At 43.7% G+C, this 26903-nt stretch overlaps 1 protein-coding gene and 1 long non-coding RNA gene across 6 annotated transcripts in view; one reads left to right on the top strand and one right to left on the bottom strand.

Annotated features, from left to right (window-relative positions):
- Nfia (nuclear factor I/A) overlaps positions 1-26903 on the bottom strand; it is a 540811-nt gene that overhangs the window by 341327 nt on the left and 172581 nt on the right. The window contains exons 1-2 of one of the 5 annotated variants that reach the window (XM_030253303.1): positions 5019-5102; positions 4639-4706 (exon numbers count right to left, since the gene is read on the bottom strand). The exons of 3 other annotated variants lie outside the window; for them this stretch is intronic. In XM_030253303.1, coding sequence (XP_030109163.1) covers positions 4639-4641 — 3 coding nt within the window. In that variant the 5' untranslated portion in view covers positions 4642-4706; positions 5019-5102. Of the gene's footprint in view, positions 1-4638; positions 4990-5018; positions 5103-26903 lie in introns of those variants that run through there. One more of the 5 variants, XM_006502842.4, reaches the window with a different exon arrangement.
- Gm38709 lies at positions 127-26903 on the top strand. Its single transcript, XR_003955232.1, has 5 exons — positions 127-521; positions 1327-1424; positions 1737-5511; positions 11478-21776; positions 22745-26903. It is a non-coding gene; the product is annotated as a predicted gene, 38709 (long non-coding RNA).

The following is a 26903-nucleotide window of genomic DNA, read 5'->3' as shown; positions in this document are numbered from 1 at the left end:
GGGCGGGGTGGGGGGGAGCCGGGTGGGGGAGGGGCGGCTGCGGCGCTGACACCGGTCCCCAGCCTGCAGGGCCGCCCGCCCGCCCGCCGCTCGCTCCGCGCTCGCTGCCTCCCGCGGCCCCCCGCCCCCCGCCCCGCTCGGCGCGGTCCCCGGGAACGCGGCGCGGAGCGGTTTTTTCAGCGTGTCCTCCGGGCGGCTATAGGCTGCCACAGGATGTGCTTAAGCAAACAAAACTACTTTTCCTCCTCCCCATCCCCCCACCCGCGCCGCAGCCCTCCGCGGACGTCGGGAGAGGATTGGGGCAACTTTGTCGGGGCGCCCCGCACCCCCGTGGGCCGCGGGTTGGGCTCCCTAGGAACCCCAGAGAAGGGCGCGCGTTACATTTGCATGTATGCAAATTTCTTGTAAAAAATCAGACCTTCTAGGTAACTTTTCCTCCCTTCCTCTGAAATGCGGTAAAGCTCAAAAGCATTGTAATCTCTCCTGCGAAGCTTTCTATGGGAATAGTATCGTCGGGAGAGGTAATATGCACAAAAGCCTGCTAACTTTTCAGCTACGACTCTATAGCAGTCAGAATCTGGGGGTGGGGGGGATAGGAAGATCACCCCAAAGATTCCCCAGATTGCGGGGGAGGAGGTGTCTGGAGAAAGCAAGGAGGAGAGTCATGAGCGAACGCTCTTCTCTCCCAGAACCCAGGAGCTGGTGGGTTTAAACACAAACGCCCAAAAAAGTTCTGTCACGTCAGAAACAACAGTGGTTTAGCTGGGACATTTTTCTGTATACTGAGAAGGAAAACTGTGAAAGGGTTGCCCCCTTAGGAAAGAGATATGTTTGTATCCCCAAATGGGAGCCCAGGACTAACATCTGAGTCCCTGTTCCCCAGACACACTCTTCAAGGGTGCGTCTTTGTGGATCCCAACTTTTCCCTTCCCCAGGTAATAGTTCTCAAGATGGAAAAGAGCTTCCTGCAATTATTTTAGGTTTGCTAAAGTATTGTTTTGGCAGAAGGGGGGGGGGTGGTTTTAGGGTTTGGCACATTGCCAACAAGCCTGCTCTTCCAGCTTTCTTTTTCTTCTGTCCTTCCCTCCTTCCTTCCCTCTTTCTTTTCTTTCTTTCTTTCTCTCTTTCTTTCTCTCTTTCTTTCTTTCTTTCTTTCTTTCTTCCTTAAAAAAAAAAAAACTCAACACTTTCTCTCTAGACTCTCTTTTCTTCTAGAGGGGGAAAAAGTATACCTGTCTCCTCCAAACTCTCATTTTCTCCTCCTCCTCTCCCTCCTGAAGTTTTGCAGCCTTCTGTATTTACCTACCCTTCTTTAAAACTCCCCAGATTCCGACGCTGGCACACAGACTGGGAATCCGCTCCCTGGTGGAGATGACAGGACTAGAGTCTGCAGGCATGCCCACCCGACAGAAGAAAGTGAGGGGGTATGATCACTTTCATTCAGATTTTTTTTTCTAGGTGGGTAAGCCTGCTACTAGAAAAGGCCAAATATAATGTTCTGCTGAGACAGCCGGCAGTCTAAAGTTTGTTTGTTCTCTAGTCCGTTTAGGGCTAATGCTCAAGAATCCATTCTTCTCCCCCTGATTCCCACCCCCTGCTCTTGAATATTCTTGGAATCCATATTATTCCGATTACATATTAAGGATTGAAGGAAAGTAATAGCTTCAACCTTTAGTTAGAACGTCCATTTTCCCAAACTAAGCAACTGCTTTTCCTTGGTTCCTTGTGGCTTTCAGGAAGGAAGAAATGCCCTCCAAGCTAAGAGGAGTTAGAGAAACATTCCTGGCCACGAAACCCTTTGCTGGGATCTATAACTTCAAGACTCTCCAAGTTTCCTCGACAGAAGTTTCTGGCTGAGGGAACCAACATGTAACTGAGGCACAGTGACAAGTTATTGTCCCGTGTGTGTGTGTGTGTGTGTGTGTGTGTGTGTGTGTGTGTGTGCGCGCGCGCGCGCGCGCGCTCTGGGGAAGCTCTCTTCCAAAGTGGATTTTTTTTTTTTTTGGTGTATAGATACACTTCACATCTGCCTCTTTTCAAAACAGCAAAGAATTTTACTTTTGATTCTCAAGGGGATTTTTTTAAATAACTGCCTGTTGCCATGTCTTCTTTTTTTAAATGGGAAAAAGTAATTGAATGCTGATATTTCCACTTTAGAAACTTCTTTTGTTGCAGCAGTGGATGTGCCCGCGATTTCCAGCATTCTGCGGTTAGCAATATTATCTTAAGTAACTTTTGGCGCCCTTCGTAAGACTTTTGGATATGGGACGATTGTTTGCGCCCTCTAGGCAAGGGCTGGATCCAAGTTCAGCACCAAAGCCCTCCACATCCGCTCCTGCTTTCTCTCCTATCTGTGCCAGCTCCCGCTCCCTCCCCCGCTCCGGAGGAGGGTGGAAGGCGGGGGAACACTACAAAGCCCAGTTCCAACTACAGCCTTTGCAAACTAGACTGAGAAAAATACCGTAGAAGAGTTACAGTTACAGAATGGCTTCTGGTAACTTTCTCTCCAACAGGCATAAATTTAAACACACAAAGAAACAGATGTTCCTCAGAGGACAGACCCGGGATAAAAAACATTTCTAACTTTCTCCTGTCTTCTAGGTTGCAAAAGTAAATCCTTGTCTAGAGTTCACAGAGATACTAAGAGAGGGAGAGAAAGGAAGATCTGAGAAAGAGGGGGAAGGGAAGGGGGAGCAAAAGAAGGGAGAAGAGTGTAGGAAACACAGGTGATGTATGAAAACTAGTTTATTGCAATCATATAAATGACCCATTGTTAGGAAGGGTAAATCCTTATTGGAAACATTACTCCAGTCGTTTATTTTGCAAGTGGTAGGAGGCTGCCTTGAAACCGGATTGTCTTTGCAAAAAGGAGGTTCCTGCCATGCTCTCTGCTATCCATATTCTCCCTGGCACAGAGCCCAGCCTTGCATTTACTGTTTTATTTGCAGAAACGTTACCTTGCCAGCTTTAGTGAAATCCTCTTAGATGTATAAATTACGTCAATAAAGTTTCACTTCTACATATATCTGAAATACCTCTCCTTTCTATTTAGTTGGGAAATTGTATTAATGTGATTTAGATTTTAATGCCCAAAGTAGTGAAAATGGGACCAGGATTCCTAAGTGACAATAAATACCATTTGCTCTATAGTTATCACCAAGACTAACTCTTAACTAGTATTTTCCAGCATTTTTCTTCACTTTTTTACTTACTGGTCACTTGTGTGCAGATTTCTCTTACTTGCATATAATCCCAAATTGAATCATGTTGATGCATTGAGCACACAAGTGAGTTTTTCACATCAAGTTTCCGAACAAGGTTTGTCTGGAAGGCCCAAAGCCTCAGGAAATAGTTGGATGAGAACTAAATCCACATTAAAAAGTAAAGAATCCATATTATTTTCCATGTATTACCTACAGAATTGGGGGTGGGGGTTGATAGATTTGAACCAGAGGCTGCAAGTTATATCTCCAAGACAAACTAAGGCAGTTAGTTTCCACCATGCAGATGGCCAGGATTGAACAAGAGGCTAGACTCCAGCTAACAGGAGTCAGTTCTCTCCCACTTATGTACCCGCCAGTAGGGTTGTTGTGGTAACACAAAGAAATGTGATATGCTCCATGCTACTGACCATAATCTGAAACAGTAGAATTCAGGAACATCCAGCCCCTCCCTTCTCCTTTTCAAATCTATAGAACAGTTGTCCATCTACCTATAGTGCGTTCTCTTTCATGGATACATCAAAGACTCTAAAAGAATCAGCGAGAAGTTCTGAAGCACTTAGTGCAGTACCAACTTGAGGCATCTTTCTCAAAGAAGCTAAACCTCTCCTACGAGTTCCCAACTTCCCTGAGTTCTGAGAATAACTAATGCAAGGTTAAATATTACTCTAGCAGAATTTTCCAAAGGAGCAAAGTTAAAAGTCACATAGGAGCCATGCAACCCCCCAACAGCCTCTTTTCTCCTTTAAACTAACAACAACAACCAAAAAAACACCCCTCTTTCCTATTGTAATTGCTAAATCCGGAAGCGCTGGTATCTTTGACAGCTTGAACTATACACCATCCCCTTCAGAACTGCAGAGAACTTCAGATCTCATTTGCCCCGCCCCCTATGGCTATTACGAACCACTGTATGCCCAAGCTTTCTCATGATTGGATAGAACTTCTGTCAATCTCGCAGGTTGTCCCATTGATTAGAGGATCGAATCGTCAATTATTCTCGGGTCCAGACATTTCTTTTCGGGTTAGGTTGACTGCAGAGGCCAGACGTCTTTAACAGAGCAGAGCACGTACAGGATCCCCCTCCCCCTCCCCCCCTTTTCTGGAACGGAGCAAGCGCTAGCAGGAAAAAAAATCTGTTAAGCTCAGCAATTTTTTCAAATCCTGGAAAAAAAAAAGAAAGAAAGAAAGAAAGAGAAACCCGATCTCTCTGCTGCACATAACAAAAACACGATCCACAAAGCTGCATCTTTAAAAGAAAACCATCGCAATAGACATTTACCCAGCAATCACTAAAGTGCATATTCGAGCTAGAAAAATTTTAAAGTCTTAACCATTAAGCATAAACATTCTACCGTTGTTTATATAACACATATCGTATAAATGTAAAATAGAAAGTTTAAGATGTACCACGTACCATTGCAATGTAAAAAGAGTACGTGAGAAACTTTAAAATGCTCAGACGAATTGCTTCATCGCTTGTCCCTGTTTTTTTGCATTAAAAAAAATAGCTAAATAAACTTGGAACCGTTGAAAACCCGGAAGAGATTTTTTTAAGCTGCTGGCCAATTGCAGGCTTCTTGGATATTTTTTTTTTAAACTCCAAATCAAAAGGCTTCTACCAAGGATGGCAGAGCTCTCTCTCTCTCTCTCTCTCTCTCTCTCTCTCTCTCTCTCTCTCTCTCTCTCTCTCTCTCTCTCTCTCTCTCTCCCCTGTCTTTCTCTCTCCCTCCCTTTCCCTCTCTCGCGGTCTCTCTCTCTTTCTCTCTCTCCTCTTTGAAAGCGATCCAATCTAACCCGAGCTGGCTGCTTCTCAGATTCTCTCTGGATTTGCCTGGTGTGCTTGAAAGAGACTTTGCAGAAGTTGCGATCCTTTCAGCAGCCCCTCTTTCCTCTCCCTACCCCCTTGTTTATTTCCGCAATCGCTGCAATTTGCATAGTAACCACGCCCGAGGCGAAGGGGCCGGAGGGGGCAGGGACAGTCTCAGGCGTCCCCTCCTCCCTCTCCGCGCTGTCTCCTCCTCCCCCACGGCTTGTGGCCAATGGGAGCCCCGGCCTTCAGCGCAAGCTCGGGTCGGGACTCCCGGCTGCAGAACCGCCTCTGAGTTGATAGGCCCCGCTCCCGGGATCCGGGTTTTGGCGCAGGGGAAGTTTCCCTGCTTGCAGAGGTTGCAGCAGGCTCGTAAGAGATGGGAAGATTATAGTTCCTTTGCCCGCAGTTCACGCCGGTTTTGCATGTTTGAATCACGTTCGCACACCTGCTTCGTCGGTTTCTTTTTCCGAGCCTCTTGTGAGTTATTAGACTAGTTCATGATGGTTGGTGAGAGATTTAACCTTTATTTGCACTGATGTAGACCGAGAGTTAAAGGTCCTCTTTGGTGCATTAAATCAAGACGGAGCAAAAACGTCACAGAGACTTCAATGAGATAAGCCTTTGTCCGTCCTGGGTTTAGAAGAGAAGAGGGTGGCCCGGTTCTCTGTAGAGGACTAAATGGCTAGGTGGGCTACAGAGAGAATACAGCTCCTTTTAAAGAATTGATATTTTAACATTCGAAGTCGATCGCCCTGCTCCTAATTTATCAATATTCCGGCAAAACCTGGATGGTACAAAGTCTAAAGCAACCCCCCTCCCCTCTTACCCCCAAGAAATGAACTGAAAGTTTGTTGACAGGGTTGGTGGGAGGGGCATGTTAGTAACTGGTCTGTGAAGTCCTCCTTCCTCCCATTGACTGACCCTCTTATTTCACTAACCCAGACTCTTTACGACCATGTCATTTGGACATTTCACCTTCAAACTTGTTTTAAGAGTTTGTTTTAATTATCAGAATATTCTTTGGTGCAGAGTTTGGACCAATGGTCTTAAAGGGAGTATCTCTTTAAATGGAAAGCACACAACTAGACTTAACACTTTTTGTGTTGTTGTTTAATGTGTTTGCTTTGTGTCCCTTAAGTAAATTAGGATATTTTGTATTATAAATGAATTACTGGAAATTGTATACTTAGCTTACCTGATTAAAAACAAACAAACAAACAAACAAAACAAAACAAAACTATCCTATCCAGCCAAAAAGTCTAAGAAATATCTTGGTTTCTATAACTCTCCTTGATGAAAAGATCTAACCAATTAGTAAGAGCCTCCACAGTTAAAGGCTAGAGGAGTCTCACATCTTAATTTGAATTATGATTTTGGCTTCACGTGTTCACTTAGCAGCTAGTCAGCTGACACAGCACTGCTGGGAGGAATCTTTCTGAGGCTGTCCTTGGTATTAGACAAGTTTATGTTCTAGTTTACTTTTCATAGACTAGGATAAGCTTTTACTCTACACAGCCTGTGGTGTTTAATCCAGGCCTTGTCGACCCAGTACCCATTTCCACCTGGCATGGTGCTCTCAACTAGAAGTAAACTAAATAAAATGGATTAGGTGATGATGGCTTTGATGTTGGTGATGAGTCAAAAATTGTTTAATACTTAAATAAAAGGTTTAAGTTTAATGTTCTGGGCCTAGTTCAACTGGTACCAGGCTCTGTTGCCACCAGCCAGTAATAACACTTATAAAATAGGACACTGACCTGTTGTAAGAATGAAACTCCATTTTGTCAAGGGCTAAGAACTTCAGATAAGGGGGCTGGAGAGTTGGCTCAGCAGTTAAGAGCACTGGCTGTTCTTCAGATGACCCAGGTTCAATTCCCAGCACCCACCTGGCAGCTCACAACTGCCTGTAACTCCAGTTTCAGGGAATTCCACACCCTCACACAGACATACATATAGACAAACAAACAAAAACTACTGTTGCAATTAAATAAATAAATAAATAAATTTTAAGAACTTCAGATAAGAAGTGGCCTTGGGGAAGCAATCAGAAAAGCTGACCCCTAGGGTTATGAGACTGGGTGAGCTGACCCCACCACCACTCAGGAGAGTGGGCCCTGCACCTCATCTGGGCAGCATAGTAGAGCTAGCCCTAGTGGAAGGTGTGTAGCTGAACCAGCTACTCCTCCCCCAACCCCCGCCCCACAGGGCTGTAGAGCTCGCTCTCTCTCTCTCTCTCTCTCTCTCTCTCTCTCTCTCTCTCTCTCTCGTGTGTGTGTGTATGTGTGTGTGTGTGTGTGTGTGTATGCCCTTCCTCTCCCTTGCCTTACCACCAGCAGTAGTAGCCAAGAGAGCTAGCCCTGCCCCCAACCCTCAGTGGCTGAAGCAATCAGGAGAGTAGGCCCTGTGTAGGCCTTTGCTTGGCCAACACAGTGGAGCTGTCCCTGATGGCAAAGGCACTGGTGAGCTAGCCCTGAGGGTACAAGAGCAGAAGAGCTGGCCAAGCCCCTCTCAGGCTACATCAGTTGGGAGAGTGAGCACACCTTAACTGTAGAGCAGCACTGAAGCTGGCTGTAGAGATGTAGGTTCAGATGAACCAGCCTGCTGGGGGCATGACAGCAGGAAAGGTGACCCTGCCTCCTGCTAGTGGCTGCATTGGGTGGTCTAGCCAGAGAAGTGCTGGATAACTAGCCTTGGTGAAATGGCAGAATGACCAGCTCAGCTACCACCCAGGCTCAGATCCATGGCTCTGAACTGGTCCACCCCAACATCTATATAAGCTGTGAATGAATGGGACATATATAAGAGCCACTCATGCTATCCCAAAGCTACAGTATCTCCATGACACAGGACAACAACAATATAACCAGAAGGAGGCCTGATGAGGATCCAATATTAATGGTCTCATGAAAGCCAGAAATCTCAAACCAGACCACTGACCTGTTGCAATGAACACTTACAAGTGAAGATAGGTGGACAGAGGGACAGAGGACACACTGTGACATACTACAGTTTCCATGATATTTTCTATGCTTTGTTTTTATTGTTGTTGTTTGTTTATTTATGTGTGTATATTTTATTTGAGGAGGTTGCAAGGGTGAAGGGCAGATATGAGGTGACAGGGAGATGAGTGTACATGATGTGAAACTCACAAAGGATCAATAAAAAATGTTTTTTAAAAAAAGAATTTCAGATAAGTCCAAGAGGTTGCCACCACACTGCCGTGGTCTGATTAACCCAAACTGCTAAGCAAATCAGGCCTTGTAAGTATTCAGTAACTGTTTGTTATGCACTGTCTCTAATTTATTATCCTGATCTAATGACAGAGGTTGCTGCCATTACAAAACTGATCTTTTATATGTCTATATAGTCAACAACACACCATGCATTTCAGAGTCCAACTTGGGTTTTAATGTTGGTCATACCATGTGACTTTACACAAATTATTTAGTCTCTGCAAGCATTAACTTCCTCACTTAGAAGATGAGAAACATTCATGCAATATGCATAAATTGTCTCCATCATATTGAGCCCTGCTCTAAACACTTTAACATGCTAAGAGCTAGGGCTAGAGAAGAATATGATGTGATCGCTGCCTTAGTTTAAGAAGCTTTAGTCCAAAGGTGGAAGAAGATATAAAGCTGAACACTCATATGCATATGCACATGGATGTATGTGTACACATATATAGATACTAACATGTGACAGCACTGACGAAGTCTGTGTGGTTATGACAATAGAGTCATGAAGGCTGGAAAAGGCCAAATGGCATTTTGCAATGAACCAAGAATATGCATTTGTCAGACAGGGGAAGAACAGGTCATTCCTCTCCAGGTAACATATAGAAGTGTCTGACTGACGGTGGCAGATTAGTTTGTATTGACTCGCTTTATCGCTTTATCGTAACTAGAGGACAGGTAGGAATGTCAGGTTAAGGCAAGATCAAGGAAAGGCCTATGAGCATTGAAAGCTTTCATTTGAAAGACTGGGAAGTCATAGTCATAGCTATTTAGTTAAAGAAATAAGAATAAAACATGTTAATTACGAAGCTCACCCTTGTAAAGAAGGCAGGGAAGCTGAGGTTGGAGGAGGTAAGGACCTAAGCTGTAGCTCAGCTGCAAACCAGGAGAAGGAGACTTAGTAGATGATGAGGTTAGGTTTGGGTATGGGATGATCTGCTACATTCTCCTAGCTAGTGGTGCTAGTTTGGAAGGTTCTGGAAGAGGATGCGGCCTAGATTTAGGGAAATCACTGGAAGGCTGCCCTTGTGGATATGTCTTATCCTAGGCTTCTCTTTCTTTGTGCCCTCGCACCATGAAATGTGCAGCCTCTTCCTGGTTCCCCCTGTTCCCATCCCTCTCATCCCTTACCCCAACCATCTGCCACCCCAGGTGATGGCAGAACCAAGGCCTACAGGGTGATAGCTGAGGAACCATGAATCAAAATAAAGCATGTTTAAAAGTTGCCCTCGCTGGTATTTTGGTCACAGCCAAAGCTAACACAATGGCTCAGAGAACAGAAAGCAATGGAGAGGCATCTCTGACAGTAGTTTTCAAGGAGTTTGATCAACAGGGACAATTCAGGAATAAAGCTTTTGCACACGTTCCTTGGTGTCTAAGCTGCCACCACTTCCTTTATGACCTTCAACCTAATGATTGATTGGATAATATTAAGAAGATACCAGTTATGGTAGTACTTATATATCAGTGTTTCTACCGGGCTGGTTTGCATTCAGGTAACTTTGGGTGCTCATCGAGAATGGTGACTCTGGGTGGCTAACCTCATGGCGAGCTCGATGTTCCATGTAGTTTGGCTTTATGCCTTGAGAATAGTCAGCTCTTCCAGGAGTTCTGCTTTGTTGACCCAAATAGAACTCTAATCTTCTTGACATAGAAACGAGAACACTGAAGCTGGAAAGGATTAGAGATGCAACTCAAAATTGCAGTATGTTTTGATAATTGATTTGTTCTAAGTTGTGAAAAATGGGAAATTGAAAGAAAAAATGTATATTTCTATTTTATCAACTTCCCTGTGTAAGTCCTAGATCCACCAATGAGTTTCTAAAGCAAGCCAATTAACATGGGCATTTGAAAGATTAATGTAGCATTACACATGATGACTTTTATAAGCAAAGTTAAATCTAGCAATGAATAAGGCCCCTCATAAGCATATATTTGGGCATCTATTGCCCCCTTCCCAATCCCCAATCTATCTTCTTGTCTTGGATATATAAATGAACTGCTTATAGTAGATAGTAGCTACTTATCACCCCTCCCCCTTTCAGGGAAGTACGGGGCATGTGATTCAGTTCTCAATCACACGTGAGTGGTACACAATTTCTATGTCACTTGTTTCAACGAAATTCTCCTTGGCCATAGCCCTTCACAAAGGCTAAAGAGAGGACTTAACTATATGTACAAGGGCTGGGACAATGTCCGGGAGGCAGGAGCTGCAAGATGGGAGAATGTGGATCTCTAAATGACTTGGTGAAATAAGTTGCTTCCTCTGTGCGAGTCCTACTTGAGCCTCTGCACTGAGATTACAGAAGTACTAGGAGCCAAGAGTATCCAAATTGGAGAGCTGCTTTCAATTGTTACCTCTTGGAAACCCCACAGGCTTTCCCCACCTTGGGATGCAACCTTGACGTTTATCATCTGCTTTCCTTTTCATACTTCCCTTTTGCTCATTCTCTCCCTCTTGTCTTCTCACCCCAACCACAAGCAATGTCTTGTTTTGTTTTTTCTTTTTCTTCTTTTATCACGTTCTGACATGCTATGTGTGTGTGTGTGTGTGTGTGTGTGTGTGTGTGTGTGTATTTGCCATCTGCCCAGAAGTCCCTGATGATGGCTCTGTAACCCATTCATTTTCAGCAGTTAATGTAATGCTATTTCTTTTTGGTCAAAACCCCCTGTGCTCCCTAACAACATCTGACTCTCATCTAAAGCTCAGTATGATAGATACCAGTTATTTACATACTCGTTGTTTTACTCATCCTTGGACACATCTCTACAAAGTTCCCAGAGTAGACCATCAATAGATAGCTGTAAATTGATGGATAAATACAGAAAATAGCTTCTTTTCCAAGTCTTGGTGCTCTGATAATAAACAGAATCAGGAGTACGCTGTTGCTACAAAGGCCATTATCACAAGGGAGAATTGTGAGCATGAAGAGAGACTGGATTTGCAGTTCACAGGGCGCCATGATGATCACCTTTGACCTCCTTTCTGGATAGGTGCCATTCCCACTACATAGACAAGACACCAGAGCTCAACAAGCTGTAGAAAGATACTCAGGCTCTTTTTCAATTAGTTGACAGCTGAAGAGAATATCTGATTTATTTAGAATTCCCTTCAAAGCTCTAGCCTGCGATGCTCCTTTAAGAAAGAATGTGGACTTTAAATTTCTTAAAATAGATTTGTTGTTGTTGTTGTTGTTGTTGTTGCAGCCTGTAATCATGTTCAAAAGCAAGCAGTGAACCCATCCTTCTCATCTTGTGCACAACACAACAATCTCAAGAGACGGAACAGAATGTTATCTAAGTGAGCTGCTCAGGTCACCAGGGAGGACAGAACTGAAGGGGAACTCAAGAGGGGGTCCAGCTACCATATTCTACAGATGATAAAACTGAAGCTGGTAGAGTTAAGGAGCTGGCCACACAGCTGGTAAAGAATTAACCCCTAGCCCAGTGCCAGACTCATTACATCATGCAAAGGCTACTCTGCAGGAACAGGGAGAGAGCATGTGACCGTGTCTGCTACCAAAGTCTGAAAGAAGCCTGAGAAAAGAAACATACTGTTAATGAACCCAATGGAAGTAAGAAAACATTAAATTACTGAAACAAAGTCCAGGCTAGTATTTAGAATTGTACCAGCATGTTTAGACAGTAAGGGATACTTTTTCAGGACACTGAAGGAGGATGACAGCCTCAGCCTGAGATGGGATTGCTGGAGTGTGAACTGTGCTCTCTACCCCTGGTGACTTTGGGCAGGTCAATTTCTCTGGCAAGCCTCTCCGACTACCTACTCTGTGAAACACAAATATCATCAGCTGTACTTTATTCATGAGCTCTGGTGAGGATTCCATGAATTCGTGAATGAGAAACTAGAAAACCAACCAAACCTGAGATTCTGTTCTGGGGAGGCCTGAACTACCAACAACTGTTAGCTTCTCAAGGCCTATGAGGACAAAGAGTGCTGCTATTCATTTATGCTTGTCAATCCCATATTTTCCAGATTTGGGAATAAAGATAAGTCTCAGTCTCTCTCTCTCTCTCTCTCTCTCTCTCTCTCTCTCTCAAATAAAATAAATGAGAACCATATCTAAAGTCAACCAACCTAGGCCAGCCAACATAGCCAATCTCTCTCTCTCTGCCCTCCACATTTACAGACACATTAACCTGCACACAAACACACATATGTACACTCATACACATAGAGAGACAAAATTATTTTTATCTTGAGTTTCTTAATCATAAAAGAGGAAAGGGTGAGAACTTATGAAATATACAATATCCATAAAACACTATAAAAGCCTAGTATGGATTTCCAAAAGCAACACAGATTTTTCTGATGCTGGAAAAGTTTGACACACATCTCCCAGTATATCCTCCACCACTGCTGTTCTACCCCCCAGAGACAGTGAGGTCGCAGAGAGGTCAGCCTTCACCGGGGATGCTCTGGGGGTGGGGAAAGGGGAAGCAGAAGGGGTAGGAGCCTTATCCAAGGACACCTCCGCCCTTGGTTCATTGGCTCGTCTAACTACAGCAGTGTTCCTCTAGTGGTGAGGTGAAATTTACCTAGTCTAGCATGGCTATCTGTAAGAACAGACCATCAGCAACAAAAAAACAACAGCAGACCTGGAGTTTTTTTGTTTGTTTTGTTTTTCCACATTCATGCTGATGTTAAAAACAAAACTTATCAAAAAGTAGAAAGAGAGGAATTAGAAACTGGAACCAGATTGGCATAGGTGCTGGCTTCAGAGTCTCTTTTCCAACCTTAAGTTCAAGAGGTCTGCGGCCTCTCTTGACTTTTCTTTCTTACAAGATTCACAGAATCCGTTCAGCACAGAAGACACTAACAGTTGGAGTTGTTGAGTTGAAACTGTCCTTCATGTTATTTGAATCAGACAAAGTAGGGCTATCAGTCTGAAAGCCCAGTAAATAGGCTAAGATTCCAGAAAGCATTATAGGAAAAGGGCAGGACAAGATCTGACCCTGCTATGGGAACTGCTAGGGAAAAGTCAGTCTTTTCTCATATCTATCTATCTGTCTGTCTGTCTATCTATCTATCTATCTATCTATCGATAGATAGATAGATAGATAGATAGATATGAGAAATTTAGCATAGTGTCTTGAAGTTTCACTCACATGCTAAATTTCCTTTCTTGTTAAAGCTAAATAATGTAACCTAGGGTGTGATTGGTTTGTTGATGAATACTTGGTTACTATATATGTGTGTGTGTGTGTGTGTGTGTGTGAGAGAGAGAGAGAGAGAGAGAGAGAGAGAGAGAGAGAGAGAAAGAGAGAGAGTTTAATCCTTAACCATCTTAAATGTGCAATTTAGCGGCGTCAAGTACACTCACAGTGTGTACAGCTTTCTCTGCTCTTCATCCCCAGAGCTTTTATCTTCTTCCTAAACTGTGGCTCACTTTTCTCTTCTCCTTTTCCCAGTGTGTGGTAATGCCATCCTATTCTCTATCTCCACAAACCATATTAGAAGTGAAATTATATAGTGCTTGACTTTTGGTGACTAGCTTGTTTTACTTAGCACAATGTCCTAAGTTTCACTCACATACTAAATTTCCCTTTCTTGTTAAAGCTAAATAATGTAACCAATGTCCTTCTGTTTGTGGGGTGGGGTGTGATTGGTTTGTTGATGAATACTTGGTTACTTGGGTTGTCTATAAACCTTTGGTTACTATGAATATGGGTGTACATAAGTGGGTAATCAAGGCCCTGCTTCCATGCTTTCTGATACACACCCAGAGGTGCAGTTGCCTGATCTCATGGTAAATGTATTTTCTGTTTCTTTGAGAAGGAAATATACCAAGCTTGATTTTTCTTTAGCGAGAAATCCTGAGCAAATTCCTTGATGACTTTTGTCGTTTATGAAGTTAACTTCTTAAGTATCAGGCATCTTGGATTTTAGTTCCACGTGCTCTGATTGTGAGCTTTGAAAATTGTTTGATTTCTCAGGACCACTCTCAATATCCTCATCTGTAAAAGGAATCTTTTAACTTTCAGTGATGGGGATTAAACCCAGGGTCTTACGCATGCCAAGCAAGTGCTCTACCACTAAGCTCAGCCTTAGCTCTGAAGAATATCTTTGAGTTATATGGTATATAAGCTCCTTTGTAATTCTAAACATCCATTCTTCTACATAGTAAAAAAAATGCATTCATTTCAGAAATACTTTCTGTATGCAGGAAGTCAAGAGGAGGACGACTGGGATGATGGTTGGCAGAAGACAAAGGAACTGCTTGCTAGAAAAGCAGGGGAAGCCATGGGCAGAGTCAGCACAGTGACCTGTGGTTGGGATGCGATTTTATCACAGCAGTCAGGAGTCACTGACAGATGTAATTACCAACCGGTAATAAGACAAGACTTTGTTTTTCCTAGAAAAATCACCATGGTAGCAATATGGAGAGTGATTTTAGAGTTCTGATAACAGGCTACCTGTTATCTTCCTCCTTCATTATAATATTTCCCCCTTTTAAATTTTATCAACAAATGAAAAATAGTAAACAAGATTTCACATATTTCAGGCTAGTCTTGAACTTTCTATGTAGTCAATGAGCGTCTTGAATTTTTTTTTTATCTTCCTAAACCTACTTTCATGCCGCTGGGATTATAGGCTTGTGTTGGGTTTATGGGGTTCTGGGGATCAAACCGTAGGCTTTGAAGGTAGATGAGCACTGTACCTAGAGGCTAATCTGAAGCAAAAGATACTTAGTAAACAGCTTGGTTAAAAAATGCTACATTGTCCAAGGTGTCTCTGCACAGTGGTGGGAAAGTTGCCTCTTCTCTTAAAGTGAATACTATTCTGATGAATGGTTGACCTGGCTGGTGGTGAGGTAATGCCTTTAGGTTACTACTGGTTGGTAAAGCAGATATGCCCTTTCAGTCATTACTTCATCAACTAATATTTTAGTACCATTAATACTAGAGCAATTTAGAATAAACTACTCTAATGGGAGACTACTATTCCTTTGTTACATTAAAAATGAAATATTGTTGTGGCTCAATGGTAGATGTCTCTCCAGGCATAAACAAGGCCCTGAGTTCTGTCTATAGTTTGTCTATCCATCTGTCCTCTATCTTTATCCCTGTATACACACACGGACACACACAGACACACACACACATTAAACATTGCAAAAATATGTAATTCATTAAATGGAATTTTCCTTAATTTAGATAGTTTCATTCTAACGTTGTAACTTATTCTTTACTTACTTTTATAGTCTCCTGTTAAAGCCAGGGGTGGTGCTGCTGCCTGTAATCCTAAATACTAATCCAGAAAGATCAAAAATTTGAGGCCAGTGTTGAGAGAGAGAGAGACAGAGAGACAGAGACAGAGAGAGAGAGAGACAGAGATATGAGAGAGAGAGAGAGAGAGAGAGAGAGAGAGAGAGAGAGAGAGAGAGAGAGCATTCCAGCCAGCCAGCGTGGAGTCGATACTCAGTTCCAATCTCAAAAGTAAATAAAGAGATAGCATAGTATATAAAACTACAGAACTAGATAGTGATACTGCCTGCCCCTTTTATATGCTCCATCTCTCTTTACTCTGAAAGTTATAAATATTCTTCATCTACAGAGTTTTGTAACTAGGAAAACAATTAGTGATCCTTGTAGGCCACTGTTTTACCGGGCCAAGAAACAACTTGGTTTTTTCTCTAAAAAATGAGTTATTTTGGAGGAAATACTCCAGGTTTTAGCATTCAGAAGTCCTTGCTGTATTGCAGATATTAGGATTCATCTAATCAGTGAAATGAGGCTGGAAAGGACAGCATTTACCTTCAGAACATTTTGTTATTTGGCATAGCATTTGCTTTGTGTTTACCAAGGAAAGAAAATCAAAAGGGAACGAGGAAAGCCAGTTACAAAGAGGCCTTAGTGTGACCAGCACATTTGCAACGGCTGCTTTGCTGCAAGCCCGAGTAAGACTTGAAAAGTTCAAGTTTTTCATGTGCTTGGTATGTGCATTAACTGTATAGTGAAAAAGGGAGTAGATTTTGATAGAAGCTAAGAGGTGGTGTGTGCTTCTGATTTTAATAATATTCCTATTCATTTGCTAGTCATCCTAGGGTATCTACTATTGACAATTTATCAAAGGCATTTTTACCTTGTTATGAGACAGCCACCATAAACATTTATTTCTCTTATGTATGTGGGTGTTTTGCCTGCATTTGTAGCTGAGCACCATGTGGGCTTCTGGTGCCTAATAGAAGCCAGAAGAGAGTATTGGATCCCTTGGGACTGGAGTTAGAGATGGTCATGAAGCACCATGTGGATACTAGGAATCAAACCCAGGTCCTCTGGAAGACCAGCTAGTACTCTGAACTGCTGAGCCATCTCTCCTGTCCTAGAAACAAAATGTTCTTAGCTGACCCACTGTGGAATCATTTCTACTGGTCCTGACCACTACCAAAATTTACATTCACTATTATTATTATTTTTTTTTTTACAGCAGACAACTATCAAATAAACTCAAGTTTGGAAATGTTTACTGAATGTCCTTGATATGCCAAATGTTACATTAGGGTTTGGGGATTCAGACAGGAATGAAGGCGTGACCTTCATTCGTACAGTAAACAATTTGAGGCAGGTGGTGTTGGGTTATGTTATCAACCACAAGGCTACTAGCAGAGTAACCCTCTCTAGATCATGAACACATATAAATAACATTGCTCCAAATTGTTAGTTACATGCCTCCCCCACTCTTTCTTCATTTCTAATACTTTATTAGTGATACTCTGTTGAAACTCTTACTGAACAATATAGAAAATGTAATGTGTATGTTGTAGAGTATGTTATAATTTTCCTAGCATTCTAAAATGTTTAGCTTCTCAGTAATCAAAGCATATTGTAATATCAAGTGTCATTTAGACTATTGCCTGGGGCTTTTGCAGTTTTTGTAGCTTGTCCAGAATAAAGTTTTTCTTAGTAGATAACATTTACAGAGGTACCTATTGATTCCTAAGCTAGGTGTTTTTAATTGGAGAAGTATTGAAGAGTTTATGAAATTCATTCTCCTTTTCCTTATTTTTTTTTCTTTCAAAGCCAACCAGGACCTATAGTTTTACAGTTGCCTTTATTGATTTGATGTTGTTATGAGAGCATTCTAGTCATTTCAATGTGCTCAAAACTTTTCTTTGATAAATGTCCCTCCATAGCCACAGTTCTATAAGTTGCCTCAGTGTATATGGCAAGTTCAATGGTAGTAGCCTCCTTTCTTTCTCACAGTCAAAGTCTGACATAGGAATTGGAACCTATGTTGAAAATTAGAAAACATTTCACTGGTGGTTAGAACAGTCCCCATAAGATAAATTGGAGGACTTTCTGAGCACAATTTTTTTAAATATTACTTTAAAAATAAAAACAACCGAGAAACACTCTAATTTCCAGGCTAGTGTTTATTAACCTCATGAAACTGTGCACTCATTTTCCCTAACCAAAAGCTTTCAAGTAGCAGTGCACTGTGACTCTTGCTAGACTTGTTCCACAGTAAGAAAGGTTGTTGGGTTTTTTTTTTTGGGGGGGGTGTCTTTTTCTCCTTAAAAACTTTTTTAAAGCTAGATTTTCTGGTTAGCTAGGAACTTCATAGTAGTGAATTGTTTCTACACAGTGTAAAAGCCCTAGGTTTGACTTCATTTCAGGGCAGCGTTTACAAACTGAAGGCTTCTCTGGTGCCTGTGCCTTTTCTTCTTGTGTGTTCTTATTCGATTTTGTGTGTATGGAACACAGAGCTGTAAGTTAGAGTCTATACAGCCTGGAGCCTTGGAATCTGGGACTTTCAGAGAAGACATAATAGAGGTGCAGCTGCCCTGGACCACAGGGCTTTCTTTCTTGAGTGTCTAGATGGATTGCTTTCTGTGATCCTAGATGTTAACTTTGTATGTGTCTCCTCTTATGCCAGAATTAAAATGCCCATGTCTCTCCAGATCACAGAAGCATGGGAATTGTGCACTGCCCATCTATCGTAGGCCATGATCCAAACATAACTGTCTGTTTTAAATGTTAGTAAGTAAAATTGATAGTTATTTCTTTTATTATCATTAGACTCATGTGTATTATTTCCACCATGCTGTTTGTTAGAAAGCTCTATTTTGGTTGTAATGAAGAGATTGCTCTACTGGGCATAGCTTTGTAAAATGATTATTAACACTCTTTATATATTCAGACCTCCCCCCAGCACACGTTCCCGTTCCCTTGTGTATTTGACTTGAGTACCAGTTGAATTGTTTCATTTGCCTTCCCAAGTCCCCTTAAACAGAGGTATTAGCTACCGAGAAATCCAACTGACTTTGTCAAGTAAATGAGAGCCATCAGCTTGGCCTCCTCTTTCCCAGGGTCTCCTCTCACTGTGAGGGAAAACAAGATTTCTAAGCCTCTATACCTATGTGTTGGGGCTGCATGTTAAGGTGGGCCTGGAGAGCCAGTGCCAGAGAGAGTGCTGGGTCAGACAGGCTTCCTCAGTGCAAAGCCGCTCATTTGTAGTCTGCATGGCACTTAAACCCTTTCAAACTACAAACAAACTTCAGGAAAATTCCATCAGTCTAAACAGAGACATGTTGCTTAAGTTGTTATTATACAATCCGTGACATTACTTACACATCTACACATCCACACTACAATTATCTTCCCAATTTGACAAATGACATTGCTCCGGAGGTAGCTTCAGGAAAAGTGGCAGAAACCTCCAGTCAGGACATTAAGGGTAACTCTGCAGGACTGGAAACGTTTTTCTCATGCCTGAAAAATCCACGCAGGTTTTGTCCTGAATCTAAAATAGGGAGTCAAAGCTGTCCCCCAAGTGGTTGGGATCCCACTTTTAAAATGTAAATGATCAGGCTGGGGTGACCCTGTGCTTGGCTGTTGAGAACATCGGGGAATAGTAAGTGAAAGCAGTGTTCTAAATGGATGTGCTTAAGAATTCACAGCCCTCAGGACACAGCTAGTAATTAGTTAATTAGCCCTCTCACTCTTGCTCCACTAAGTGCTGTCCCCAGATCTGGTGAGGAGTTTGCCTCAGCGCGCTTCTCCGCATCTAGTGGTTGTTAAGCAGAAGTCAGACGAAGCCTATTCTGGGCACATTTTTATTTCAAAAGCCAGACAGAAGGATCACTCCTAAAGGGGAAAAAATGGCAACTACTTGCCAGAATAAATCGAATGAGGACAAACGCTCCGCACAAGTGCGGAAGCCCGGTTCTCTCCGCGACTGAGCTGCCAAGAAGGCAGCGAGAGGGGAAGAGGGGCACACCTACTCAGCACGGTCTTTTGGTCTGCAAAGGTTTGGCCTTCCCAGGACTCAGAAGGCCTGGTGGCCATTTTCTTTCTCCTTTTATTTCTTTCTTTAAGGGAGTAAAAGAAAATTAAGACGGAAAAAGTAAATCTCCCTTCCAGTACCGACAACTCGGCTCCTCCCCCAAAAGAAAAAAAAAATTAAAGTGCAGGTACTAAACCCAATCCACATGCATCCTGCAAAGCTCCCGCAGTCAACTGGATTCCCTTTGGCGAGCCATGCTGAAGGAGACGCGATCTGGAAAAATCAATCGCAGCTCACGCCCCGCTCCGCCGCCGCAGTGGCCGGGAGTCAGGGCTGCAGGGCGCTCTGCCGCAGTGCACGTCCGCCGCCGCCGTCCAGCTCCAGTGAATAATGGAAGTATGACTTGGAGACAATAAAGCTGATTTATCACACAAAATAACTCACTGCTGCTTCAGTCCAACCCTCCGTTGTGCCACTTTAAATCACAAGTGCGCGCACCCAGATCCATAGGCGCTCACACATGCACAGTACACGTGTGTGTGTGTGTGTGTGTGTGTGTGTGTGTGTGTGTGTGTGTGTGTGTGTGTGCTCTCGCGCGTGCGCGCCAGGATCAAGTGGAAGGATTCAGCTTTGCATATAGGGGAAAAAAATCGAAAGAACCTGTCACTCCAGTCCAGTACCCTCATCGTTTGCAGCGTGGGCAAGTGACGTATAATGCAAGTTGGCGCAAAATAAGGTCCGAACAAAGCTATCATGTGAGGGGATCCAGCGTTAAGGAACAGTCTGTAAAGACTGGCTCTTCTGTAGGCAGAGTAAGACTTCTCTCTCTCTCTCTCTCTCTCTCTCTCTCTCTTCTTTTCTTTTCTTTTTTTTTTAAGCAGAAAGAAGAAAAAAAGAGTATCATTAACTGAGGTCAGACCTAAAATGATGTTTCTCAGTGCAGTTGAGTGTTGAAGAATGCAATGGAAAGTTCCTGGGTGAACATCTGGTGAAGACATTCTAGGAACACATATGAAATGGAGAAAGCAGTAAGACTTTCTTTTACAGATAATCTGGATACAGAAGGAAGAGGAGGAGGAGGAGGAGGAGGAGGAGGAGGAGGAGGAGGAGGAGGAGGAGGAGGAGGAGTTGTTAAAACTTTGTTTTCAAAGTGTGTTTTAGTCTCAGGGGCATGAGCTTTGTGGGCATAAGACTAACCCAGTGAGCTGAAGCAAAGTCCTGGATGCTGTGTAAGTCTGGGTCTGAACAAGTCTCCCCTTTCCAAGGCCTCTCTTTTCTCTTCTGTAAAAATGCAGAAGGGAAATAATCTTTCTTTGCACAGTGACTTCAGGGCTCCATCTAGGTGGTGAGGTTTATTAAAGAGAGAGGACACATTCTTCAGGTGGTCTCTGTGCAGAAAGGATGGTAGTTAAAGTGTCTAGTGGGTCTCAATTCTTAATGTGGAGAACTAGCTCTGAGTGTGTCTAGCACAGAATGAATGTACTTTGAGAATGCTCATGTCCTATGGCTCTCTGTTTTGAGAAAGACTATCTAGATCATCCAAAAGGATTTGTAGAGTGGAAAATTTCAGTTTTGTTTATTAATAATCTATATATAGGATGTACAGAGTTACTTGGATAATTCAGAGTGTGTAGTGTTTTAGTGGGCAGTACTCTTGTGCCAGGTTGGCTGTTTAGATTGGCCAAATTAATGGGATTAATTACACCCTGCCTACTATTTCAGAAAACAACTTCAGGGAGAGCAGGGTTGCATGCAAGGATTGTTGTTGGATGTAGTGAAGGCTACGGCCAAACCCTTTACTAGTGTTGATGTGTGTTAGTTGAGTAATCCCAGGTAGATTACATAGTTTAGTTTTGCCTCAGTTTCCTGCATTTCTGTAGTAGGGATTTATCTGCAACTAATTCATAGAAGCAGTAGCGATATATCATCAACCAATTCACTGAGGTGCTATAATAAAATGAGTTATCTCATGAAAGTGCTTAGCCCACAAGGCAGGGGTAAGAAACAAGTACATGCATGTTGGAGGTTATTAACACACTACTGTATACATAGAACAAGCAATGGTCAGAATGGCTGGATCTTTGCAGGACCCTTGGGTTTCAAATAAGGCACCTAAGCAGTTAATCTATCTTTTTTTATGATGTCAGCATAAGGTGAGGAGCTCGGCAGTCTTTATTATTTTTAAGAGTAGGCCAGAATATTCCTCAAAAACTCAAATACCATATGAGCTGGAGAGTTTCCTACTTCACCAGATCAAGGTAAATATTCAATATTGACTTTATCTATATGTCCAGGAGATGCTCACTGCCCAGATAGGAGGAAGTCGAGGTTTTCTTGGGAGAGACCTTGCTAAAGCTCCAATTCCTGCTTTTCCTATTGTGATGCTTTCTTTCCTGCACCGCTTGTTACAAGCTTAGGCCCAATCTCTGTCACTGAATTATGAAGCCAAAGCAAACCCAAATCCCTGACGTGCTCCTTTGTGCCATTATTGGTTTAAAGGAAAAGAGGAAAGCCTGAATTTCTCTCTCCTTTAAAGGATCCCCAGAGTGCATCCTTGAGCAAGGCTTTGGGAAGGGTCACAGGAACGGAATGCTTCAGGGGCCAATTGTGCTTGTGTTTGCAGTTTGGGATTGCAGGCAAGCTGCTTTTAAGCTTTATAGAGGAAGTGGGGATTAGGTGTTTCCAGAACAAGGTAGGCACTGGCAGGCTTAGGTCACCCTTGTTGGAAAGTAATGCCCCACTTTTTTCTGCCTGTGCACTTCGAAGCCCCAGTGCATTAACTACTTTAGCAGGGACTGTGTGTGACAGCCTAGGTCTGGTAGGCCTAGAACTCCCCAAATGGAATGGATGACCCTAGGACTTCAAAGTTGCAGGAGTTTATGCTCCAGGGTTAAGTTCCCTTTTAGTCAGAAAGGGTCTGGAGAGAAAAAAAAAATGATGCCTTCCAACTTGCTAGCATGAGCCCACAATTCCACTTGGTCAATCTCATTAACAATGTTTCCAAAACAAATGAATAAAACTACAGAGTAGACCGTGCCTGCTTGCCCTGCTTCTGGCCCTTTGGGCCTGTTGTTTGAGCAGCCCAGGACTTCCCATCATTATCACAGAAGCACAACTCTTCCCTTAAAGAAGCTATAAGTTTTAGTAAGGAAATCTAGTATACTTGTACTTTAAGTGTAGGTTTTTGGGAATTCAACGTGAGAAACCCATTTTCCTCATTCCTAAGGACCTGACACCAGACGCTGCTGCCCGGTGAATGGAAATTGCTCAGCTTCAGCCTCAGAGCATCCTTGTGGGGATTTTGTGATGCTGCGGGTTTTCACAGATTCCGAGGAGAACTTCAAGGAGAATTTGAGTATAAATTCAGTTCTGCCTCTCACTCTCATCCTCACCCATCCGGAACACGGGAATGTCCCACTTTAGACCCAGAGAAGAGCTAGCGGCGTCTCCAGGCAAGGAGCTGGAGGCACAGAAGCTAAGGCCAAGGTCATGACCGCCCACTCCGCTTCTGAAGGAGGTGGCAGCTAGGCGCCGCCCTCTGTCTGACCCAGGAGCTGATCTGGACGTTGCCTTGGACCGCTGAGATCTGGAGCAATGCTAGGGGAAGGAGGGAGAGCTACTGCTGACCAGCCCTTGATCCTCTGGAAGCTGAAGCTCACTGAGTGCCTTTTAGGAATTGTCCTGAAAGGAAGATCAACTGTTAAGCACAGCTGCACTTGGAAAGGCGCTCCCTGGCGCTACTTCTTTTCCTGTTAGAGATTTTTGAGAGGCCTGAATCCTAACCTTTCTGTCTCCTCAACTCCAGGAACCCGATCTAATTGTCCACCACCTCAGCAGCCTGTCTTCGGTGGCTTAGGGTGATGGAGCAAGATTATCAGTCTCCTCATAGGGAAAATGTTGCACGAATTTGAAGTATTGCAAGCAGTTAAAAACCAAAACCGAAACAAAGCAGATATCAATCCAAACCAAAGACCAACCAAAATAAAAATAAAAAATGCCCTCTTCAAGGCACACACACACAAAAACTTAAGGAAGCTCACTCTTGCCCCGTCAATTGTGTCCTTGAACCCTTCAGGAAAACACAGCTCTCCCAAGCCTTCTGGAGGACAACTTAATGACACTGCAGTATATCACCAGGTTAAAACGTTTTTCCAGAGGCAAGGTTTCATAGAAACATCTTTGCCACTGAAGATGTAATGTCTGGTTACAGAGAGGGCTGTGTGGGGGAAGGCTGGTTCCAATCCAACTAAAAACCCTGGTTTCCAACTTTGGAACCATAGCACTGGGTGCTGAGGGCCATGGAGTGTCAGCCTCTGGAGCAGACAGGACTGTAGGCTGGGCTGTTTCCTATTGCTTGCTGCAGTCTGCAACAGGTATTTTCCTCTCCTGTTGATTGATTGATTGACTGATTGATTGACTAATTGATTGATTGTAATCCTTCCTTCTAATGCCCAGAGTTAAGTTCCCATCTGCCTGTGTTTGAACCTTTCCCCCACATTTTTAAGTGTGATAAGCCCTGGCTCTTTAACTGGCAGAATAGGAACCCTGAATGTAATACTGGGGTAGGGGAGAGGGGCAAAGCAGTCTATCACCTTCATTCATTTATACTCAGCTTTTCATGGTTTACAAAATGGACTCAAGGGGAAAGTGGCAGCAATTTTTAATTTCTCAGGCAGGAGAGCTTATGAAGGCCATAACATTGTTCAGACTTCATGTGTCTAAGATAACACAACATACTGCACCTCCACCCAAATCCCCTTGGCAAACACAACTGAACCCCAACATTCCTGGTCCTCCTTCTATGTTATGCATCTTCTTAAATTATCTCTTTGAAAGAGGATACCAACTTTCACGACATCACTAAATGCTCCCTTGTTCTGGGTAAGTTATATTCACGAAGTGTGGGCTACAAGCTTGTCATTTAACCCTTGGCAGAGGTTTCGACCCTGGAAGAGAGAGTGAAGTCTCCATTTATGCCTTCAGGGATAAAAGTGCTTTTCATCCAGTTTACCGAGGAAGGGGGCTGAGTGCAAAGTGTGTAGGTTTGTAGAAGACAGGATCCATCCATCCCTCAGCTTTGCCAGCATTGGAAGCACAACCTCAATATGTCCACCATTCTCTGCTTAAATGCTCGGGCAGGGCACCAGGACACACTGCCTTTGTGGTTTCTGTCTCTTATACCCACCAGCTCTGGGGGGAAAAAAATCACACACCTGCACCTTAGAAAGAGGCCAAATCCAGTTCCTGCCTCCCAGAGAGTATGAAGACCACTTCTATTGGAGTTACTGCGTGCAGCAATTGTTTGTAGCTCCTTAAAGGGAAAACACTGCGTGCCCTTTGTTTTGTCTTAAGAATCACACAGAGACTAGGCCGGGTGATATTCCTGCTAAGTTAATGCTAGGGTAGAGTGCAGTGCTAGAATCCCAAGACCAGAGTGTTAAAATGGATCTCAATTTTCTGTTTCCATAACTGCACTTTCTATTTGGCTTATTCCCTTCTTAGGGACCCCATCTCCTGCAGCAGCACAAGAGATTAATAGTTACATCCCTATTTTTCTCAAGATAAAAGCTGTCACTAAATGGTGTTGCAACCAAGTGTCACAACTGTACATACCCCATTGCCATTGTTTATTTAAATTTATCTCTGCAGTTCTTTTATGGACTTGGGAAAGTGTAACAGGTTCTAATTGGTAGGGGGAAAAAATCCAAGTCAGGTATGTTTTACTTTTTTCCGATCAAAGAAAGACTGAGTAAAAGAATAAGCTTTTTGCAGTGTGTTTTTTCCAACACTCTTTTCAGTAGCTGTACGCTTTCCTCCCTTATCCAGTTCCGCTTTCACTTTTCCTCCTCCCAGCCTCGCTAACCCACTTAACAATTCTCCGGCCTGTCCCAGGCCGCTGGTAACGAGCAGAGGACGCCCACGACTCCCCCTAACCACACCGTTCAACTTCAGAAGCTCTTAAGAGAAAAAGTCTTCTTCTCAAAGTGCAGTCGGAGCAAATCATTCCCCCAGAGTTCCCTCCACAGCTGCCGTAGGAAGGACTTCGGTCGATCTTCAAGAGGGGACCCGCGCACAGGACAAGTCCGCCTGTGGCCACAGCAGAACAACCCAGGCCGGAGGTTGACGCCGCCCTACGCGTCCTCCCACCCCACGGGACATCCCGATGACCCGGTCACTCAGCGCTCAGCCACTGTAGGACTGACTCCACTCTTTCCTTCCCTGCTCCGCTTCGCCTCCCGAAGTGCTCCCAGATCAGCTGTGGTGTGATCACTCCCCAACACCCAGCTCCATCGCGTACACCCCAACGTGTGCAAGATGGGGTTCGAATATGGGAACCCAACTTTGCAACGAAAAAGCTCAGGGTCAGGCCGGAGCCAGAGGGAAGAAAGAGCACGAAGAGACCGCACAGGGCGCCGATACCGGGTCCTGAGGAGGCGGTCCTTGTTCCTAAACAGGCCATGCAGGTGCACCCTGCTGCTTTCTCTTGCAAGTCTTTTGAGGTTTGGCCTTTTAGAGCTTTGTAAAGTTGACTCTCCCCCTCCTCTCAATCACAGGGTCACACTAGGAACCACACTGTCCTCAGCCCTTTAATCTCATTACTGACTTTAGGGGAAGGGGTAGAAGGGTGAGGACGGCCTGGGCCGCGGGAGGATTGGGGTTCAAGCACGGCTCAGGAGCGCCACGCTGGGCAGGAAGCGCTCAGAGGTCGGTCACTAGGCTCTACTTCTTGAGAAGTGCTGCTTAACCGCAACCGCTCCGCTCCGCCCACACCAGGGGAGCGGGAGAGAAGTCCCGGGCGAAAAAGACTTTTTTCCTTTAAGAGAAGGCAGCTGGTGACCCGGGTCCTCATCCTTCAAGTTCCCCTAAGCGAAGCAGGGCGCCACCTACAGTCGAGTTCCAACTAGCACGTTGGTGAGAAGGCTGGAGATCCTTTCCTAAGCAAGGCAGGATTTTGGGCACAGCCATCTCATCTCTGTAATCAATCCAGACCAACAGGTCTGTTGGCAGGCAACAGCAGACTAGACCATACCGAAAATTTGCGTTGGGGGCGTGAAGAAGTTGGGAAACAGAACAGTACTAGCTCTGATTGGACTTGTTCGCGCTCTAATGGTTTTGGCTGGATTTTGAACCCAGTATCTCCCCCACGTTTCAGCCAAGGAGAGCAGCAGTCAATTTCATTAGGAAGAGTATTTGTGTGACCTTGGACAAGTTGCTCCGTCACTCACTCTCCTTTTTCTTCCCCTTCAGAACTATAACCGTGAGAGTTTTTTTTTTTTCTAAATTAATGAGATAAAGTAGGTGAGAAACTGCCCATGTTAAGAGCTCCCACCTATTTCTAAAAGGGGGAAAAATCTTCCGAGAAATAAAACTTTAAAGACACTGCA

The sequence above is a fragment of the Mus musculus genome, chromosome 4 (assembly GCF_000001635.26).
Source record: "Mus musculus strain C57BL/6J chromosome 4, GRCm38.p6 C57BL/6J".
Classification (NCBI taxonomy): domain Eukaryota; kingdom Metazoa; phylum Chordata; class Mammalia; order Rodentia; family Muridae; genus Mus; species Mus musculus.
The sequence above is the reverse complement of the archived record's forward strand: the minus strand, read 5'-3'. Positions and strand labels throughout refer to the sequence as shown.